Source organism: Cynocephalus volans, chromosome 2, assembly GCF_027409185.1.
Source record: "Cynocephalus volans isolate mCynVol1 chromosome 2, mCynVol1.pri, whole genome shotgun sequence".
In the NCBI taxonomy this organism is placed as follows: domain Eukaryota; kingdom Metazoa; phylum Chordata; class Mammalia; order Dermoptera; family Cynocephalidae; genus Cynocephalus; species Cynocephalus volans.
Genome location: NC_084461.1, coordinates 68828644 through 68851473, shown reverse-complemented (window position 1 = coordinate 68851473; position 22830 = coordinate 68828644). Strand labels below are relative to the sequence as shown.

Genomic DNA, 22830 nt, shown 5'->3' with positions numbered 1-22830 from the left:
TGAATGATTTTGCTTTATTTAAATTTCTGTATTTTTAAAGTTTGAAATGAGCAGGTATTACATTGTGATTAGAAAAAGATATTAATTAATTGTATACATAGATAAATAAAAGTAGAGATATTTTATTCTTCTGGTAATTTATTTTATAGGTTATACTTTATTAATATTGAATATATAGTTCTTACATGGTGAAAAGATAAACATAATGGATGCTAAGGATAAGCAAATCTTAAAAAGACTTTTTTTCATTTTTTCAGATAGGGAAAATATCAGCAGGCATTTGAGCAGAAGAAAAGTTATTTATTCTCATGCTGAAAATAAATTTTCTATATTCCCATGTAACCAGGATACCTATATTTCCAACAAACTATGTACTTACTCTTTCTTATTCAGGATAAATGCTACTTAGCATATCCTTTATCAATAATTCTGTATCTTTGTAAAGTTTTTTGCATGTAGAGTTTGACTTACTTAATGATATCAATATGAAGCATAAGAAAGACTTCAGCTTCCTAAAGACAAATATGTTCTACATTGAGTAAATAATAGGAGTCTTATAGCTGAAATTGTAAGAAGGAGGGCTTTAGTGAATCTCTTAACTTTAAAAATCAAATATGTTATACCTGTTTAATAAATTAGTGGTTAGTGATGGAAAGCATAAAGTAGCTTCTTTGGCCAGTTCAGAATATTTCTATCATTGAGATCTCATTTTTTTTGTTATGGTAATAATTATACTTTTCATATATTTAATGTTATTTGAAATTCAGTGCAACAAAATTAAAAACATATTATTTCCTTATGACTTTGTATTTCAAGTTTATCTTATTATATATGTCTTTTTTTCAATTATTTTCTACCTTTGTAGGCAAAGGAAATTAACAAATTCAGTATGTCTAACCAATTCATTCTCCTTCCCAAACCAAGATAAGTTTATATAGTGAATCCCATAAAATCTTAACTAATTGAAGATACAGTTATATAGAGATTTCTGATAATTTACTTCTTTTTCTAAAACATATGGTCTTGCAGTCATTTTATCATAGACATAAGCTAGTACAAAATATGCATTGCCATATATTCGGTTAGAAACTTCATGGGCTATACAAAATCTCTCTCAGAAATATTCAGTAATTCAACAGCTATCTCTTGAGGTTTACTATGTGCCAGGCACCATTCTAGTTGTGGGGATGTATCAGTGAACAAACTAGTGAAAATCCCTCTTCTTGTGGAGCTGACATTCCTACTCAGCCCTGCCCAATAGGACTTCCTGGGATGATGGGAACATTCTGTATCTGCACTGTCATATGCAATAGTTGTAGTACTTTAAGCACCTTTGAGCACTTGAAGTATGACTAATGTGACTGAGGAACTGAATTTTTAACTTCATTAATTAATTTTAACTTAAATAGCTGCATGTGGCAAAGGGCTATTTTATTGAACAGTGTAGTTGTAGTGATGAAGTATAGAAAAAAGAAAAATAGTAAGTAAATATATGTGTCACATGGTGAGCTGTCAAACATCCTTTTAATATCTTTTCCATTGATATTGCCTTTTTTTCCAAAAAATGTTATGGTTTTTTGGGTTTTTTAATTTGTTGAAACATGATTGATTGTACATATCTTTGGGATACAAAGTTGATATTGCCTTTTGACAGAAAAAAAAAAAACAGTGGTATTGTTGAAAGGAACTAAATGTGTCAAGCATCTTATGTGCAAAAACTAGCAGCATATGACTCTAAGCAAGTCACTTACCCTTTCTGGGCTTTGGTTTTCTTACCTCAATAATAAGAGTAGACTCAGGTATTTCTAAAATCCCTTCTAGTTCTAATACTTCTTAATTACATGATTCTTCTCCATTTCATATAATTGAGAGCCTCACTAAAAAATTTTGGTAGATCAAAATTGTTAACTGACTTACGTCTTAAAAGCATGATGAATCATGATGAATCACTTGTAGACTAAATAATTCTTTTGTGAAACAAGCAGTTTCTCCATTCAATTATTTCTGTTTCAGTAAAATTTGGTATTATTTTGTTTAAATTCTAGGCCTTAATTCTTGTCTTGCAGAACTTTTGAAGTATGTTGATCTGATAGTAAGCCCTGACTCTGCTACTTATAAATGGTATAATCATGGACAAATTAACAGGTTACTTATGTATTAAGCCTTGGTTTCATATCATCAAAAAGGATTAATAATAATAACCTCATAGGATTGTTGTTATCATTGAGTGAAATAATAAATATCAGGAGCTTAGCACAATGCCTGACACAAATGTACTTGCTCACAAGTGTACATCATTGTTGAAGCTATGTTTATTGTTTTTAAGTACCCTCATCATTAATGTTATTTTTTTCTGTCAGAATGAAGATCTTTTATAGAACAAAATGTGCACCAAAATTTGTTACTAATTAAACAAGTATGAATGGAATACATTTAACATATTAAAAATATGGAAATAATGTTAACCACAAGATATATAAATTTATTTTTCTGATATTAAAGGTTTAAAGAATGCAGTGATTATGCTCCTATTGATGCGCAAAGCTGTCATCTAGTCATCCCAGGACTGATAAAAGTGTTTTAATGTTTTAAAAGTTAGAGGCTTGACTTACTGTAAAAGAGAAACACTGGTGACTAAAGAGTTAAATTTAGATAAAGACACTCATTTTGAAAGACACCTTGACATTGGTCATGATTTCTATAAGATTATGCTATATTTTTAAGTGATAAATAGAAACAAGAAAAATTTGTCAATTGTTCTGATATTCCAAGATAAACTAGAAAAAGTAAAAGTTTGAAGAAAATGGTTGCTAGTGATAAAACACCATTGTCTGCAATGGGACTTGAAAATTGTGTCAAAGTCCAGATTGTGTAACTCTGCTTACAGACTTAAAGAAGCAAGAATTTTAAGCAAGACTTTAAAAAGCAAGTTCACAATTGAAAATAAATAATGTTGATTGGTCATATATTTTTAGTCTTCCTCCTACTTCTTTTCTTTAGAACCTTTGACAGTGTTGGCTGCTTTTTCCTTCTTGAAACTCACCTTGTGCATTCTGAAATGTTGGTTTTGGTCCCCTTCCTAATTTCATGCCCACTCAGTTTTAGTTTCCTTTCTTCTTGGTATTTTCAAAGAATTAAATCTTTTATCTTTTTGTTGTTGTTGTTGTTCATTCTTTGAAGTCTCTTTTATGACGTTATCACTGATTCATCATATTATCCAATCTAAACCCTATTCCTTTTACTTCTTCAATAAATATTTATTACTCTGTGACAGTAGGAACAGACAAGGTCTCTACTCTTGTAGAGCTTACAGTCTGGAGATACAGTGAAGAAAACAAGCCATGACAATACTTAAGTTACTTAAGTTCTATGAAAGTAAGGTATAAGATCCTATACCTTAAGGTATAGGAATTTAAGTCCTGTTCTCTTTAAAACTGTTGAAGACATGGTAAAGATAGACAGGAACAATAGGAATTGTTTTTGCTTAGAAGAGCATGAAGAAACATGACAACTAAATGCAACATGTGTTGCATGGTGTCCTGGTACCAAAAAGAAAAAAAGAAACATTATTGAGACAAATCGCAAAATTTAAATAAGGTCTGTGGCTTGGATGGTAGTATTGTATCAATGCTGATTTCCTGACTTGAAAGGTTGTATGGTGGTAATGTAGGAAAATATTCTTGTTTGGGGAAATATACTTTGCAGTATTTAGGGGTGATGAAACATTATTTCTGCAGCTTGCTCTCAAGTAGTTCTGAAAAAGATTTATGATGATAGATGTGTATGTATGGGGGGTGAGAGGGAGAAACAGCACTGGGGTAAATTTGGTGAAATGTTAACAGGGAAAGAATCTGGTTCAAAGTATATGGGAATTTGTACTGTTGGTGCAGTTATTCTGTAAATTTGAAATTTCACAATATGTTATAATATATAATTATGATAATATCTCATATGATTAAATATATTATTAAATATATTATTTTGATATATTGAAGTTGTATCTAATTAATATACAATGCAATTATTATATTATATAATTGTTATATAATATATTAATAGATTACTGAATTATATATAATGTATACCAATATACAATTATTTATTTTATATAATGTATAATTTATATTTGAATATATAAATTGTATATATAAATTATATTGTATATTTGTGTGTGCATATAATTTGTATATTATATATATAGAATATAATATATATATATATATACACACACAGAGTATGTGTGTTATACAGAGTAGAAGAAGGACTTGTACCCAGACTGTATAGGACAGGAAGGGGCTGTAGGGAAGAATTTTGTTAGAAGAATTTTAGTAACCACTTATTTTAGTGGTTACTAAAGTAAGATCTAAAAGATGTCAACTTGAGAGTTTTTGAGCTCCCTGAGTGGAGAGATTTTTTAGTTTAGTTTTTATTTTGTCTTGTTTTTAATGGTTGACATTTAGATACTGTTGATTGAATGCATGAATAGAAAAAACTGAAAGAAGTTTAGTATGGCTGGAAGTTAGAATGTATTGTGGCAGTGGCAAGAAAGTAGGCTTGAAAGGTAAGCAGAGAACAGATTATATAGTAGGAACTCAATAAATATGTTTTGGATGTGCTCATAAGTCAAAAAATTACAAAAATGGCAGCTTTACTGCATCCCAAGTGCTAACAATTAAGGAAACAGTTCTGATCTGGATATGTAAATTCTTTAATGTTAAATTTCTTTTGAAATATTTGAATATTTTAACTAATTAGATAGGATTTCATGCTTTAAGTTAAATTAGTGAATCATTATAGAAATTCTCACCAATTGTCAGGATTTTATATATGTGTGCACACTTACATGATCAGCAGGTTTAAATAATTTATAGCATAAAACGAGTACTACTTAAATGCTACTCAGACAACTATTAGAAAATTGTGATTCAGTATGTATCCCAGTATATAACAAACCCTGTTAATTTCCATCTTTTTTGGTTCTAGTTCCCTTTTTACATACAGCCAAATTGAGATTAATTTAAGTATTATTTTTCAAAATAGTTTCTTTAGGAAAATCTGACTACAAAAAAAAATTTTTTTTTTCCATTGGCCCCTTGGAATTTTAGTCCTACTGCTATCATAATCCCAAATGGCTAAGAAATTCTGTAGATATAGAGAGTTTATATTTAAGAAGCAATATTAGTTATTTCAGTATTCTTACTTAATTTATTTTTGGAGAAGGTATTATACTTCTCAGGAAGAAATAGGAGTTTTTGTGTAGACTTTTGTTCCCCCAAAATACTTGCTTTACTTGCCACAAAATTGGGCAAAGTGGAAATTTTTTAGAACTAAGAACTTATTCTAGGTACATAGACCTATAAAATTTACAAATGAATGTGAAATATAAGGAATCTTCATAAATATTCACATACATTCTGTAATTAATATATAGGAATTTTAAAGGGAAATGTTAAAGTACTTGCATTATAAGTATTTACATTATTGCTTTTTGTTTGTTTTACTAAATTGCTAGGCACTTGGAGGTGTCCCAGGAAGTCAGCCATTACTCCCCAGTGGAATGGACCCAACTCGACAACAAGGTGACTACTCTAAAGTACTAATGAAATTTATGTGTAGAACCACAGAGGAATCCTTTATCTTTTAAGAAAAATTTTATTTGTATAAATCTTCCATAACTATACTAATTGCATTTTTTCAGGTAACATGGCCAAATGATTTATATTTTCAACTAACTCTTAATTATGCATGATAGTGAGGGCAGTAATAACATAAGAAACAATATATAAATATCCTAAAATTCATATTTTTAATAACTTCTCAAACCTTTTGTATAACTTCTAACAAGTGGGAAGCTAAGTGATTATATCGCTTACAATTTCCTCTGCCTTTTTCAGATAGAAGGATTAGTCTACCTGAACAATGAACAGAAGGCAAAAGGGCATTAAGGAACAAGTGTCTTGATTAGTTAGTTTAACAATCCCAATAATCAGGTCTTCCATGGAGATATTTAGGTACCACAGATACATAGGGTTCTATTGTATTGTTCCAAGGAAAGAGAAGCAAATGGTGTGAGAGAAGTGAACAACACAGAGTAGGAAGAAAATTTCAATCAGTACATTAAAGGAGAGTCGGGGTAGGTAGTAGTAAGAAGTGGAAAAGTGGCCACAGAAGCCAAGAGAAGATGGTGTCGGTTACTCAGACCCTTGGTAAATAAGACATTGTGACAACTAGCAGGGAAGAGGCTACTAGCCTCTGATTTAGCACTCATACTTATTACATTGCTAATATCTTCATGCTTCTCTTTAGGACATCCAAACATGGGTGGGCCAATGCAGAGAATGACTCCTCCAAGAGGAATGGTGCCCTTAGGACCACAGGTAAATAAATAATCAGTGCAGAAATTTAGATGCTGAGCTTTTGGCCTTCATCCTATTTAAACAAACTATGTTATTTGCTGCATTTTATAATACTCATTAAAGTCTTGATATAACATAGCTGTTAGGCTCTTGAGGATAGAATATCTATGACATGTCTAAATTGATATGTCATAACAATGTGACATATTTTAACAGGATGCTGTCATATATGCCTTTAGTTTATTTGAGAAAATACACTGTATAGAAGTACATTTTAATAATTATTAGTAAAAGATAACTATTACCCTTTTGTTAGTTATACTGAGGAAATGGTTGAGTTAAATAAAACTCAGTTGATTGAAAATATTAAATAGGATAAGGATAAAATATATCTTCATAAGTCTTTTAAAGAATGCCATTGACAATTTATTATATAAAACCATGTTTCTTATAGAATAGGAAAAAATAATCATTTAAAAATAAACATAAAAATGGGTCTTACTGAGCAAACATAATACTATTAGTGTATTTCAGATGTCAGCTGACTTCTCTATCAATGTTTCCCAGAAATTTACACTGAGGCCGAACCTGGCCTAGCTGTCGATGACATTTTAAGCATGCTGTTCAGGATATAATTTATCTTAGCTAAATCATCTTTTTGTCTCTCTTGGAAAAATTACGTGGGGTAGAAATTAATTTTATAATGTTTTATTTCAGAGAAACTAATCCAAAATCCAGAATTTTAAATTTCTACCTCATGGGTCAGAGGTTAGCATGTGTCATAAAGTTAGTTAAAAGAATTAATTTATTTATTTTTCCCTTCCAAGAACAGCATTATAAGTGACAGTTTTAGGAGCTTACTTCATGTATCTACTTTTAAAAAATTAAATTGACATTTTGTTGTGCCCCCAAAGTAGTTAAAGAATTAAGAACACAATACCCAGATAATGTGCCTTAGACCTAGGACTTTCTAACCACCTACAATAATATTTATTAACTATATTGAAACATGAAGTTCATATATCCAAATTTTTCAGAGATGCCATATTAAATGAAAAAAACCCACTATATAAATACATGTGTCAAACACAAAGCCAGAAGAAACCAATTTATTTTATTTAGGCTTAATTTTTTTCTATGTATTTTCTTAAGATCTTATAAAACTCATTTAGATATTTAAATTATTTTTTCCTATTTTACTCATATTAGGAATAATGATTTATGTTAACCAACCATCATCAAGCTATTAATTGCAGTTACAATTTATAAGAGCTATAGGATATTTCATTGACTAAGTGTACCTTTAGTGTTTAGTAAACTAAGCCAGCCATAATTTAGAGGATTTTTTCCAGAAGATTTCAAAAATAGATACATGTTCAATATTCATTAAAAAGCTAATGCCTGTAATTTGGTTGTTCTTCATGTAGTTCACATATTTTCATTTAGCTGCTCTTTAGGATTTTGTCATTCCCAGACTTTAGTTTTTAATTCCTTAAAAACTAGAATCTGATTTGAGTCAATTTTGCAGTATTTAAGGAGGTATATCAATGTTTACCTAAGCTACATAAACACTTAGATCTTATTTGAAAATGCAGGAGTAAACAGCATAGTGGTCTTTATGCTTTCTGTTATAAATAGCTATATGTTTATATGTTTTGTGTTATAAGTAAATTACAACAGAAAATAAAACTTCCGTTTCTGGTGATTAATCTCTTATTGATGAGCTTTAATAAATTAGCTTATTATATTAGTGTGAATTCTTTCTTTGCATTTTCAGAATCAAAGAGAGTATTTTATTTCTTCCATTTGGATTAGCAGAGTCCTTGCTATCTATTTCTATGTAATATGAGGGAAATAAAGTGTTATGGTATGAATTTACCTCAGAAATCAAAAATACCTATAATAACTTTTTAAAATCAGAGTGTACAAAGTAAAAAGGGTTAGAGGAAATTATCTGTACGTATTACGCATTTAAACGAAAACATGAGTCCTATTCATATGAATGGTACAATAGGAAAAAAGTCATTTGGAATGAGGGGAATGTTGTGACATATTTACTTCATAATACCTGGTATATAAAATGTATAATACATTATAAACTCTGAAACCTTAATAAAGGTTAGCTGTGTTTCTTGAAAGACAAAAAAACAATTCTCATGACAGACATTTAATCATATAGATGCCATCCAGGAGCAGAATGCATCTGCCTGTTTTTAATTGTATTGTAGAAAGTCTCTGGAATATTATCTCTAGCTTTATGCACAAACAAAATACAAATCTCTTTTTTTAAATCATAGATATTATTTCCATAAATTTTTGAGCTTAAGATCAATGTGGTGAAGGGGGACAGTAGTTATCTATTGGATCAAATGAATTTCTAAAACAAAGTAGTATATAAAATCCAATGATTCTTGGATAATGCTGATTTAGGCAGAGTACACACATAGAACATTGTAAACATGTGATTAACACTTATTGCAAGGATGAAGAAATAAAAGTTTGCCCCAAATCCAGGCATTTTTTCATGCTCCTTACTCTATTTTAGATCTCTAAGTGCAGTGGTAGTACATGATTTTTAAATTGATATTAGTGTCTTTTTTATCAGAAAAGCAAAATTATCCATTTAATCAAGAAAAATGTCTTTCCTAATACCATATTTGAAACTGTTTTTCCACTTGCTTTTATAATGAGATGTACTTTGCTAACCTGTGTTTTAAAGCTCAGTGAGTACCATATGATTGACAGAAAGACTTACTAAAACTACCCAACTAGTTCTAGTTCCTCTGAAATCTGAAGGAGAAAGAAGTTACATGTAAATAGGAGCATATGATTTCCAAATCAGATACCTGAGGTAGAGAAATGGTGAGATGGACATATATGGTGAGCTCTCATGTAAAGAGAAAGTAAACCAATTCTGTATTTTCAAATCTAAGACAGGCAATAGAATTCAGCTTAGTAAAGGGAAGAACTTTCTAGACATTAAAGTGCCCAATCATGGAAAGACTTTTTATGAACTCTCCAAGTGGAGTCTGAACAGCCATTTTGTCAGGAACGTTGCATTGGGAGAGAGATTAGACCAGATGGGATTGTATAGTTGCTATCAGCTTTAAAATTCAGTGATTCTAAATTAGCTTTTCCCAGTCTGCCTTTGTTGATACTTGGAAACTTGGAAAGCCAGTTGTTGTTCTTTCTTATCTTCCTGATTTCTTTGTGCTTTAGATTATTCACAAAAGGAAAATATTTTGTAAATCTATCAAGTATGTATTGAATAATTTCTTACTCATTTCCTGTGACAATTCAGTTTAATTAGCCCATCATTTATTTGAGGGCCTATTATGTGGCAGACACTGTAATTGAGCACTGAGTATACAAAGATGAGTAAAATAGGTACACTGCCTTGAAGGTTCTTATTATTTAGAAGGAGATACATAAAGAAAAACCCTTATATAACAGAAAAAGTCTAGAAAAGAAAATATGCATACTCTGTATAAACAAGCAAATAATTCTGTTAGGGTTGAGGGCTCATGGAAACTAATGAGGATTCGTTTAAGTTGATCCCTTATTAATGGTCATAAGAAAGAGTTAATAGGTGCATGCTTTTAATTCACCAAACACTGATAGGTGCTTTATATTTTATTGTATCCTCCAACAAGCTGTAAAGGAGATAATATTATCATTTTACAGATAAGGAAATTAAGTTTGCGAGATCATTGGGACAATTATTGGCTCAAGATCACACATATAGAAAGAGGAAATGGGACATTGGCAACAGAGATTCAAATCAATATCCTTCTATGCTCAGAGCTATAAGGAAAATTGTTTTCCTTGATAAAACACAGATTTTCTAGGACCAAAAATGAGGGGAGACTCTCTTTGTGAAGCACTTCTGTTCAGATTTTTTTATACTTTACTGTTCAGATTTTGTTTCAAGTGACTATTCTCTCCAAGACCCTTCGCTAAACTGCTGCTGCACTGTGCTTGATCCAAAAGTTAAGGGAAATAGCTCTGTTTTTAACCAGTGGCTCATGTGTGAGCCATTATGAGCTATTGCATAGCTCACAAATTGGGATGTTTAAATAGATTTCCTTAAACAATGAGAGTAGCATGTAACTAGGTAATTTCATTTATCAGCTGTGGCTTACTCTCAAGTTAACAGGCTTTCTGTCACTTGATTTCTTTGACATCTTAGCCCCTACTACTCAAAAGGCCAAGGAAGATGAGTTCACATTAGTACAAAAGTGTGTTGTGTATTTCTGAACTTAGAGAAATCCACTAGTTTGGAGGGTATGGAGGTGAAATGAAGGTGAAAATTGTAGGAAATAAGGACAGGAAAGATAGGCTGTGCTGAGCTGTGAATAACCTCATAGAGTCATGCTAAGGAGTTTCCACTTAATTGGTAGGTAGTGTGGGTCATCACAGCTTTTAAGTGACATCAATGGGACTGAGTTTAAGGATAGCTCTTTAGAATAGGCAGTATGGAGAATAGATAGAGAGGAGGAGAGACTAAATCAGGGACCAATTAAGAACAGCAAATGTCTCAGTAAATAACAACGATTATTGATAGGAATGATAGCACATTTCAAGAGCTGTTTCACAGGTAGAATCAGTAGACTTTGGTAACTGACTGGATATGGGAATTGAAAACAGAGATATCAAAGAGCTCCTAGAAGTTCTTAGTCTGGACTATTGTATGGAAGGCGATGCCACAGATCTGATTGAAGAAGGCAGTATAAAAAACTCAATCATGAGAAGATAATATTGTGTTTTCTTTTAGATATGTTGAGAACAAGATGGTATCCAGATAGAAACAACTCCTGTGAAGCACAACATATGAGCTATCTAGGAGCTTAGGAGAGATATCCTGATAATATAAAGATTTGTGATTCCTCACTTATAAATAATTGTTGAACAAATGGTAGCAGATAAGATTACCCATAAATGTGTATTTATTGAAAAGAACACTGTGACTAGAACTTGGGGAAAAGCAACATTTAAAGAATTAGCAAAATAAAAGGTGCCAGCAAATGAAATAGTACTCAGAAAAGTTGGAGGAATACTGGTGTCAGAAAGCCAAGTGTGAAAGTTGTCCATGGTGTCAAGATATATTAACGTGATAATGATAAAATTAACCTTTTGGCCTTTATGGCAACTAAACTAAGCTAATACAATATGCATGTTAAAACATTAAAGTGTTTTTATCCCTTGAATGTGCATACTATATACTAGCAGAAGTTTATTGTCGTGATACATGCATACATATTTTGAGTATACTGTAGTTTTCATATATTTGTGTGTATTTGTATATTAATGCATTTCTGTGTTAGATTTGTTATTTTGTGAACAGAAATTTGCATTCAGCTTTCTTGAGTTGGGTTCTCCTGTTCGTTTTTCCAGACTTTATGTAATTGTTCTGGGTCTGACAGTCTCAAACATGTTGAGTAAATTTTTTCTTTTAAAGACAGAGTTTTGGATTTATGAAATGTTCTATTTGAAAAAGTTCACTATTGTACAGATATTAGGAAATTAATAAAGATATGTTAGATATTACAATTGCAACCACACCCTAATCATTTAATATGCTCCAGTAATCTTACATATTCACCTAGTTTTTAAAAGACACAATCCAAAGTAATTGTTAAAATAGAAGCAAAAGTACAAGAGTGGACCCTTCAGAGAATGAATTACACAGGCGTTATCCAATGAGGAGTTATGTAGGGAAATCATTAACCTGCTCTCCTTTCTTTCCCCCCTCCTCTTTGGTTTTGTTTTTTTGTTTTGTGGTAGTCTGACCCTTGGTTATCATTACAGAACTATGGAGGTGCAATGAGACCCCCACTGAATGCTTTAGGTGGCCCTGGAATGCCTGGAATGAACATGTAAGCAAAATGCTATATTACTGTGTTTTAGTAAAGTGTTCTATTTTCTATCTTTTAAAATAACACTAATTTGTAAACAATTTGTGCATCTTAATCTCTGTGTAGTATAGAAATGAACGAAACAAGCTGTAGTGTTTGCTTCATTTTCACAACATAATCTCTTATGTTGTTCTTCCGTTGCATCCTTTGACTTTTTTTTTTTCCATTTTCAGGCACCATAAATAACAACTTTTAGCCTGTTAGTACATAGTCTCCGTATAGATTCTATACAAAAGTATCAAGAGATGCTGACATCACAACCATGACTTAACTCTACAGAAGTACATAATTGAATATTATTAACCTCATTTTAGCAGATATGTGGTAATTCCTAAGAATGGAATTTTTATCTCTTATAAATATTTGTATGTATCTTTACTATTGCTTTGTTGGGATCCTTCTCAACATACAAAGAATTCTCTCTGGTTGTATCTTTTATATTAAAGAACTTTCCACAGTATAGGATGAACTTTCTTTTGAAAATTCAAGATGCACTTAGATAAGGAGTAAACTAAAGGTTTTTTTACTGGAAAGGCCTTTTCAAGCCGAAGAGAGTAGTTTGTTTTGTCAGGCAATATAATACAGTTTCTTAGAGAATTTTTATTTCTTTTTCATTGTTCAACTTGCCCTCAAAGTCCCATGTATACCAGGTGCTTATTAGTGACATTCATTAATTTACCCAAGGATCAGTTCCACGATTTGGCCTAAATAAAGTTTAGCAGAAGTAATGAAAGTGTTCCATGTAGGTGTGTGGGTGTCTACTCACATATATTTTTCATCAGTCCATGTTTTGGTTACTTATATATCAAATTAAACAACTCTGCCATCATTTAATATCATTGAAGGTACACCGTGAAGTAAGCTCTTTTGATGTATGTCAAGCTTTTTTTAAGATTCTGAAACCATTTTCATGGAAAGCAGTTTTGTCTAAAATAGAAAATAGGCTAATAGGTAGGTACCAGCCAGACTCAAAACTAACAGAACAGGGGGAAAAAGTAGGTCAAATTTTCCTATCACCCTTTTCACTTTTAAAGTAAAAATGGATAGACATGAAGTCTGACTCTTCTTAAATTCCTTAAAGGCTTAGCCCTTTATTAATGTTGCTGCAAAAAGAATGAGTGATATTTTGTGCTTATGTCAAAAGCTGAAACTCTTACCAATAGAGTAGTGATATATATAAAGTTTACCTATGTGAGATTCTCACCTTAAAATGCAAGAGGTTTTAAGGAGTATAATTTTGAATACTATATACACATGTATGGAGTATACATTTTGAATGCTATGATCAACCCAGAATTATCATTAAATATTAAGAATGTATCTAATATTATTTTGTACATTACTCTGCATTATAATTGGCCATTTGGCCAACTTTAGAGCAGCCTGTTTTTTGCCAGTTACAGAGAAAAAAATTATTTTCATGTTGACCATTGAGAGACTCAAATAACTTTTAAATTGTCTAGTTCCTTTCTCACATATACTTGTCTTTCAGACTCTGATTTCCATTATTTATTACTATGTATTTTCTTTTATTTGGGGTTTTATACCATTTTCAGTTTTCTTTTTCTTTTCTTTTTGTCACTTTCAGTTTTCTGTAAATTAGGATTCCTTCAAGGACAATGAAGGTGTAAATATTTACATATTTACATTAGCAAATATTTTCCTTTAACGGGGAAACTTCTCAAGTATGGAAGATCTAACCAGAGAGATAATTGTTGTATTGATATTGGCCCTAACAATGCAAAGTAAATTTAAAGAGACTAAAAAATAAAATACATTATTATCTCCATTGCACTCAATAGAGTAACCTTTATCAAAATCATTTCATAATATTATCTTTAAAACAAAGTCTGACTGTGTAATGCAAGCAAGCATTTCTAACTGATATTGTGACTTTCTTCATGTCGTTTCTTTTACATGTTGGATTACTTAAAAATTGAAGGGCAAGGCATTAGAATGGTGTTACCTTAAGCTGTGTCTTTAACTAACTAATCTATTTATCTAACTAAAATATTTTTGTTTTGGCAGTTAGGAGGGACCCTCCAGAGAATCACTTCTGGATGATTTTTCTTTAGCTTGTCATTTTTTCTTATATCCTATGAGTATAATGACAATGAAAAATACCCAACCCTGGTCACTAAAGTAATTAAATACTTTATTCTAACTGGCAACTATATCCCTTTATTGCACAATAAACCATTTGAACAAAATTTTGATAACTTTGTTGTTAAAAAAAAATTTGTCATCTCCAAAGAAAATTGTTATTCTGATACAATCTTTCCATCTCCATGGTCTAAACTCAGGATAAATTATACAAAGTGTCATTTAAAAGCAAAATAAAAGTTTATTTTCAATATTTCTATAATTAGTATTATATCGTTAGCAGTAAAAGCTTGCTATTAATTTAAATAATTTAAAGTAGAATTTACAAACTGTGACCAAAATGTAAAAATACGTGTTTTAAAGTACACTATGACATATTTTTAAAAAGAAACTAGAATAGTGGTGTATTTCTAAATTAACTACATTTTTACAAATTTTTAAAGAGTGTAGGGATGCCGTATTAAAGCATATCTAATTCAACTTTGTACACCTTGCTATTTTATAGAAACTAAGATGACAAAAGGATGTCAGAGGATATTCTTGTTCTGTATCATATATTATAAAGTTTGTGCAGTTATTACCTTGAAATAGTGATGGTGAAGTACAGAAGAAAATAGAATTTTTCTCTTTAGTAATCATGGTTGCTTTGATTTTATCAAAATCAGCATCCTTATAAAAATATAGACTTCTTTTAAATTCCATTTTTCTCTTTATTTTCGAAATGAGGCTAACCTGATTCTACTATATAACTATGCTTATGTAGAAATTCCCATTCAAAATAATGCCTACATTATAGTTTGTAGATTACTTTCTTGATAATACTGATGGCTCTCAAAAGGAGGTGGAATGACTGAACTTAAGTAGTTGTTCTAGTAGAAATACTCCCTACTCTAACCTCCACTTTATGCAGCAGTATTCACGAAACTTGAAATGTTTTCAAATACAGTGTTAATGTTGGGGGAAATTTAGCTTATCTAGATGAATTATTAATACTTAATCTCATAAGATTAAAATAAGTTTTAATATGAAACACATAGTATGCTGGAACTAGATTTGTATTTAGTAAACAATTGAAATGCATAGAAGGTATTTTGCATTATTTATAACATAATAAATTTAACATTAGCATTTAATGTTTAAATAAAATGTGTAATTATTTTAACATTTAATTTAGCTTGTTAATTTAATATAGACAAATTTCTAAATGACAAAATATTTCATTATATTTAATACGTTTTATATAGTACTTAATCATAATATTTCAAAATTATGAGATCATTTTCTACGTAACATCATTGCATATAAATTTATGCCATGATTTGCATATGTGTAATTTTTATGTTGTCTTAAGATAAATATTTCTCAGTTTCCTTACTATGTTTTATTTAACATTAAACAAATCATGTGGATGGATCTTACTACCCAAATGTTTTACTTCATAAGCACTTGTTTAACCTTAGTTCGTGTCCATTGGGACATTGAATCCTATAAGTGAAATCATCTTTCTAAAGTGTTCTAGTAATTAATTGTAAAATAATCGTCATCATCTTGGAGAGACCACAATTTCCAGAGACAATGCAAGTGACTCTCACCTTCTTCCTATGTGCAAGACTTTGACCAGGTCCCCTCTGGCAAATTATTTTCCCTTCTACTCCTTAAGCTGAATTGGGAGAAAATTCTACTTGGGCATTCCTAATAGAGCCCAAGGACAGGATTCATGTCTTTTGCTGCTGCTTACACCCCTAGGTAATCCCAAAACAAAACTAAGAACAACTCTAAATATTCCAAGCAAACATGGGTTATACAGTAACTAACTTGGACGGCCTCTTTATCTAGCATTTAGAACTTTAAGTGGAAGGTCCCTAGAATTAAGGACCATGTGGTTTTTTAATTAAAATTTTTTACTGTCTTTGTAATTAGAGAGAAAGGGAATTTTGAATGACCCTAATTACAGAGGACTGACTGACAGTAGTCTGCATTTCATAAGGTAGTATTATTCAGGTATACTTAGGACTAAAGCACGAGAACAAGAAACTTTTATTGATTTAATTAATTGGGCACTAATTTTGTTTCAAAAGCTTTATGTTTTTATAAGCTATGGAATACAAAATATTCTCATCACCCTAAAATGAAGTAATATATTAAGAAACATTGGCATAGATTACCTCCTATTTTCCCCTGAGATTTACTCTGACCACTGCCTTGAATTAAAATTATGAGAACAAAAAATATGATTCCTTTATTTAATAGTAACTAAATCATCAATAGCAGTGAAAGATAGATTGATATATAGATATATATATAAACAGGTCTGATACTTTGTGATTTTTTGAAAAAGAGGCAACTCTAGAGACCTTTTATGTATGTTTATTTATTTATAGTAAGAACAATCATTTCATACATATTAGTAATATTTTACAAATAATTTCATTTGGAATATGACAAAGGCATCATTCATATTGATGTCACAAGATTATAGATTATATTTATTTCATAATTAGTGCTTTTTACTCCAAAAGTGTGTTTTTGTGATATTTAGATGTATGTACATACTTACTACTATAGATGAATACCATTTTTTGTTTATTAAAGTAACAACTTGATATTAAAATAAAACTGGGCTTACTAAAAGTAATTTGACTTAGGAAGAAGACTTTCATGGAATGATAATTTTTTTTATTTAAGAAATAAAAAGCTGTTAAAATAAATATAAAATGTAATTTTAGTGTTGAATTAGAGCTGCATGGTAACTGAATTGTAAATGTTAATATTTTATAATTGATTATTACTTATTGTGAAACATTCAAAGAACAGGTTAAAATTGTATTTATCATATTTTTTTGTAGGGGTCCAGGTGGTGGTAGACCTTGGCCAAACCCCACAAATGCCAATTCAGTGAGTATATATTTGTTTTCATTTCTTTTGTACTTGTAATATTAACAGAAACAACAAAAATGTGTTGCCTTGCAATCAGTTGCATTAATCTTTTTTTAAAGTAATCATTCAAAAAAGTTTTATGAATATTTTAGAAAAGTACACTTAATTTTTGAAATTATGTAGTTTTTTTCACTTCAAGGTCTAATGTAAACATTCATTCTATGTCAATTAACACTCTTAAAAATAAAAAAGAGTTACTGTGATTTAAGTATATTGCAATAGCACATATAGTGGTCTATATTTATCATAATATAGTTTGATCTTCTAAAATAACTATGAAAATCACTAAGTTGACAGATATAATCAATCTCTATTAGAGGAGACCAAATTATTATGATGAAATTTGTTGTATTAATTATACCTAGGTTTGCTCTCTTGCTGCCCCCAAGAAAGCAAATGCACCTTTGCATTGTGCCTGTTAGCTAAATTGCCATCCTTGCACATCTCCTTTAGGTACCTGACATCCTGGAAATTTTCTTTATGTATTTGTGGCAATGGTTTGACTGTGCAAATTTTTTTCTCTTAATGATGTCACATAAATATATATACAGGTTAAAAATCAAGCTATCAGTCTTAAAATTAATATGATTTTAATTTCGTCACCCTAGAGATGTTTTTCGTTCTCGACTTTGAAACCTTGAGTTCTTCAATATGTGAGAGAGGTTCTACTGTGTACATTTGTGTAGTGTGTGCACCACACAGTGGTGCCTGGACCAACGGAGTCAGTAGGGGGCTGAAATACAGCCTGTGTTCCATTTGTGAAGTATGCAGATATCTACCTGAAAGGGATGCCTTTTGCTAATATGCACAAAGGTATCTTCATTGTCTAGCAGTGGCCTTAATGCCAAATAAACATGAAACTGATCCAATCTAAGGTTAACTTAAACATTAAGAAGTTAAAAGTGACATAGGAAGAATCATCCTAAATCCCTCGTTATTCTAAAGCAGAAATCACTTTCTTCTTAAGTACACAACTGTCATGTTTTTAGAGAAAAAATAATTTATGTTACCTGCTTCTTAGTTTTAATAGCTGTGATATTTGCTAATTCAATGAAATTATTTGAGGTAGGAAGAATAGATACTGCATCCATTTGGGTCTTCAGTGGACTATTTAATTTCAACAAATCTTTCTAAGACACAGTTTTGCCAGATTACATTGTAACGTGAATACCTTTACTTCTCCAAAATTCTTTCAGTTTGCTTACATGCTTTAGAAGAGTTCATATTTCTGTTTGCTTCTTGCTATTTGCCTTAACGAATTCATTCAAGATTTCACTTTAAAATGGCACCTGGCTAGCAGCTCAAGATACACTTCTTTCAACTTCTTAAAATGCCCATAAGGATGCAGAAAAAAACAATTTTTTATAGCACTGAAAACTCTGACAATCTTCCTAGTGCCAGAATCTGGAAAGAATTTCTGTTCTCTGCATGTTTGATAAAGTAGATTGAAAAGTGCAACTGATGACCCACTTTAACTATGTGAGCCTTCCCACCTAGAAGCAAGAAGAGCCTTCTCTCCTTCCTCATTGTCAGCTCAGCCAAACATCCCTCTACTGCCCATTGATGGCAGCCAGAGTACAGTTCACACACATCACTTCCCACCTCCATCAGTACATCCTTCTGTACACTCATCCAGAAACTGTCTCTCCCAAAAGCCATTTAGGAAGGGATGGTGCATTGTACCTAGAGGTATATTATCCAAGTAAAGAGTATTAGAGACATAGATAAGAAGAGAGCTCTGCATTCTGATGACTTTTAGTTTTTTAGGTACTTCATCTCTTCCGAATTTCATAGAACTGAGCAGTATGGGTAGGAGAATATCCTATATCAGATCAGCAACTGTGCATTATTTTAGACCCTGAGAAATACCAGGAATTAGGATAAGAGCTGTGTACACCAAACTGCTTTCCAACAGTCAGTCTGAAATGGGAATTTGACCAGCACATGTGTAGGCAAGTAAGAGAGTTGAAAGTAGTAGATGTGGAAACATCTACTCTCACTCAAAGTGTGTGAACAGGGAAAAGTACTGGGGGGAGGCCTGTGGTTTTCTCTTCACAAAGGGAAAGTGGTATCATGCTGAGCATGCAAAGGAAAAGCATTTCTCCGAAAACGATTTATAATGAGAACAAGGAAAAAAATCATAGAAAACTGATGACTTTTAGCTGAAACATAGGACTTCTGTGAAACAGAAGTAAAAAAGAGGGATTTTCACCCCAAATCATTATTTTGTAGTGACAACTCATTTATACTATTTTGAATTCCAAGTTACTTAGATTTTCTCTCCATATTTAATTTTACAAACACTTTTTAATTTGTGTCAATACAGTATGTCTGTGACTCCTCAAATGACTCCTTTAGGCAGTGTATTAAAGTGGTTAGGTTTTTTTGTTTGTTTTTTTGCTGTTTTCAAATATGTTTTGTTCACTGTTGTTGTTGTTTTTTTCTTTTAAATGTTTATTTTAAAATAACTTCAGATTTACAGAAAAGTTGCAAGAATAGTGCAAAGAATTCTCATACACCCTCCAACTGGATTCCCAAGTGTTAACATTTTATCACATTTGCTTTGTGATTTCTTCTCTGTAAATAAACATATTTTTTCCTGAACCATTTGAGTTTCCTGTAACTTTATCCCTATACTTTGTTGCCTAAAAACAAGACATTGCTTTTCATAATCCCAGTACAATGATCAAATTAAGGAAATTAACATTGATGTAATGCGGTTTTGTAATCTACAGACCTTGCTTAGACTTCACCAATTGTCCCAATATCTTCTATAACAAAAGAAAATCCCAATTCACTTGTTGCATTCATCTGTCATGTCTCTGTCTCCTTGAATCTGACACAGTTCTTCAGTTTTTCTTTGTCTTTCTGAACCTTGCAGTTTTGTTGAATGCAAGCCAGTTATTATTTAGAATGTCCCATAATTTGGTTTTGTCTGATATTTCCTCATGATTATATTTGGGTTACAGATATTTGGCAGGAATACTACAAAAGTAATTTTGTTTTTTTCTCAGTGCATCATTTCAGGAGGCACGTGATAGTGATTTGTCCCATTATTGGTAATTTTAATTTTGATCGTTTGGTTAAGCTAGTACTTGTCAAGTTTCTCCACTGTAAAATTACTATTTTTCCCTTGTAATTATTAATTTGGAGATATACTTTGAAACTATAGTAAATATTCTCTTCCTCCTTATACTTTCATCTGCTGTTTTTGGCAACCATTGATGATTCTTGCCTGAATCTTTTTTTTTTTTTTTTTTTTTTACTTTGTTGATTGCCTAATTCTATCTTTCCTTCTCCATTTATTAGTTGGCTTTCTACTCTAACAAAGAGTTGTTCTTTCTTCTCCATTCATATTAATTCATGTATATCAGATGTACTCATGGATTATTTTGTTCAGTGGGTTTAGGATGCTAAAATTGTCCCAAATTTGACCAGTAGGAACCCCCTTCAAGCTGGATTGTTTGTCCTTTTAATATGTCCCCACTATTCTCTAATCATTAGAAACTCATCTTATATTTTCCCAGCTTTAGTCCTGGAAATAACCATTTCCCTAAGAAGCACTGAGTCCTTTTAGTGGAGAATGGTACAAGGGTACTTCAAAAAAGTTCATAGAAAAATTCATGTTATCTTTTAATTCTATTGCTCCACTAACTTTTTGAAGTAACCATGTATTTAGAATGCACTGAAGTGATACAGATTCTAAGCCCTCAACCAACAGAATTAGGAAATAGAGGTATGTATATACAGACACCCATACATATCTGTACCTTTATCTATCTACATGTATTAACATCATGAAAGCAAACTGATGCTTTAATTTCAGTATAACACCACTGAGCTGTTTCTAGCTTTTATTCTTTTCATGTTTATAACTCGCTTCTCTGAAAGTGTGAAATCTGCCTACCATTATTCATAATATAGTTAAGTATTTGTTTAACCTTTGACTGTCCACAATTTTGTCGTGTAAAAGTGTTTTGATTAAAAATAGTTTTGGGCACTCTTTTACGTGACAGCAAGAGAAGCATTTTTAAGGGCAAATTTATATTTTTAATTCAGAATAAAAGTATGATTTTTATTTTTAATTTCCTTGACTCTGAGGATTACATTATTGGCCTCAGATTCTTATTTGGAAGTTTATTTACAAATCTACCAATTCTAGTTTTTCCCTTTTTATCTTTTTCATAAGCAACTGGCAACTGTGCACTTTGGTTTGGCTATACAGCAAGTTCTAATCACTAAGTATCAAGCAGTTTTATTGAAAATAGACACTTCTGATTATAGGGTACAGAAAACTAATCAAACTGGACTCACACTGAAAGAGACTGTTACTGGATCTTTTATCTGAAAGGTTCATATATAAATTTGGCTTTGGGCACATTTGTTTCCAAGGATTTAAATAATGTCATCAGGACCCAGTCTCTATTCATCTCTTACCTTCGTTCCCTTCCTCATAGCAAGAAGACAGTGTGAAGCTCCAGAATTATATCTCACAGCTCTCAGTTGAATACAAAAGAGCACAACTCTTTATCAGTTAAGCAAAAGTATTGGAAACAACTCTAACTGAACTGGATTTGCTTAGCATGGGTCATATGCTCATTTATGAAACAATTATGGCCAGGGGGTACAATACTTTATCCAACAGGCCTAGGTCACATGCCCACTCCCTGATCCCTACCCAAGCCTTATAGAGTAAAAATAAAGGCGGTGTGGTTCAACAAAGAAAATTAAATCAGGAATTGTTAGGTGAAAGAGGGATAGGTAAAAACAACACATGCTCGATTTAGTATTGTATTCATCAACTCAGTACCTTGACAGGAAGAAGAATAAAGAAACTACTTTAAGGAAACAAATGAGGATCTATTATAGTGGTTAAACCTAAGGGAAACGCAAATAGATTACTCCAAGTAGACTCTGCTCTATACAAATAGATGCTCATTTTTTTAAAAGAACACTAAAAAATAAGAGAATACTCTCAACTTTACACAGGCACAGATAATATCTTGATATTGCCCTCCCTGAGTTGTAGTAAACCAGTGCTTGTAAAATAGTTTTAAATTTCATGGTTGAAGAAAGGTAATTAGCTAAAATGTTAATAATCATTTAAAAAACAAAATAAAAGCCCTCTAGTTACTTCTCTGCCCCCTACTACAGCACCACAATCATGGGTAGTAGAATTCAGAATATTTGGATTCTTTTCACAGCTCTTCAGTTATCTGTCTAGCTTAGCCAGACAACATATACTGTCCTTAATTTTCTCCTCTTTCAAATAGTAGGTTCCGCTAGTTCTATGATTCTGATCTTCCAGCTCTCTGATTTTTCTTAACTTCTACATCTTCATTTTTATCCTTCATTTTGTCTTAGTGGATATTTTAGATATAATATGGATTGGGTTAGAGGATTTAGGGATAAAGAGAAGGAAAAAGTTGAAGGTGATTTTTAAGCCTTTGAATCCAGGTGTCTGAGAAAATGGGAATAACACAACTGAGCCAGGAACATAGGAAAAGAAGTAGGTTTAG

At 31.4% G+C, this 22830-nt stretch overlaps 1 protein-coding gene across 3 annotated transcripts in view; it reads left to right on the top strand.

Moving 5' to 3' along the window:
- Positions 1-22830, top strand: part of SSBP2 (single stranded DNA binding protein 2) — a 317496-nt gene that overhangs the window by 255037 nt on the left and 39629 nt on the right. For 2 of the 3 annotated variants that reach the window (XM_063084982.1, XM_063084993.1), the window contains exons 7-10: positions 5513-5579; positions 6307-6377; positions 12141-12232; positions 17221-17269. In XM_063084982.1, coding sequence (XP_062941052.1) covers positions 5513-5579; positions 6307-6377; positions 12141-12232; positions 17221-17269 — 279 coding nt within the window. The remainder of the gene's footprint in view (positions 1-5512; positions 5580-6306; positions 6378-12140; positions 12233-17220; positions 17270-22830) is intronic. The other variant, XM_063084986.1, reaches the window with a different exon arrangement.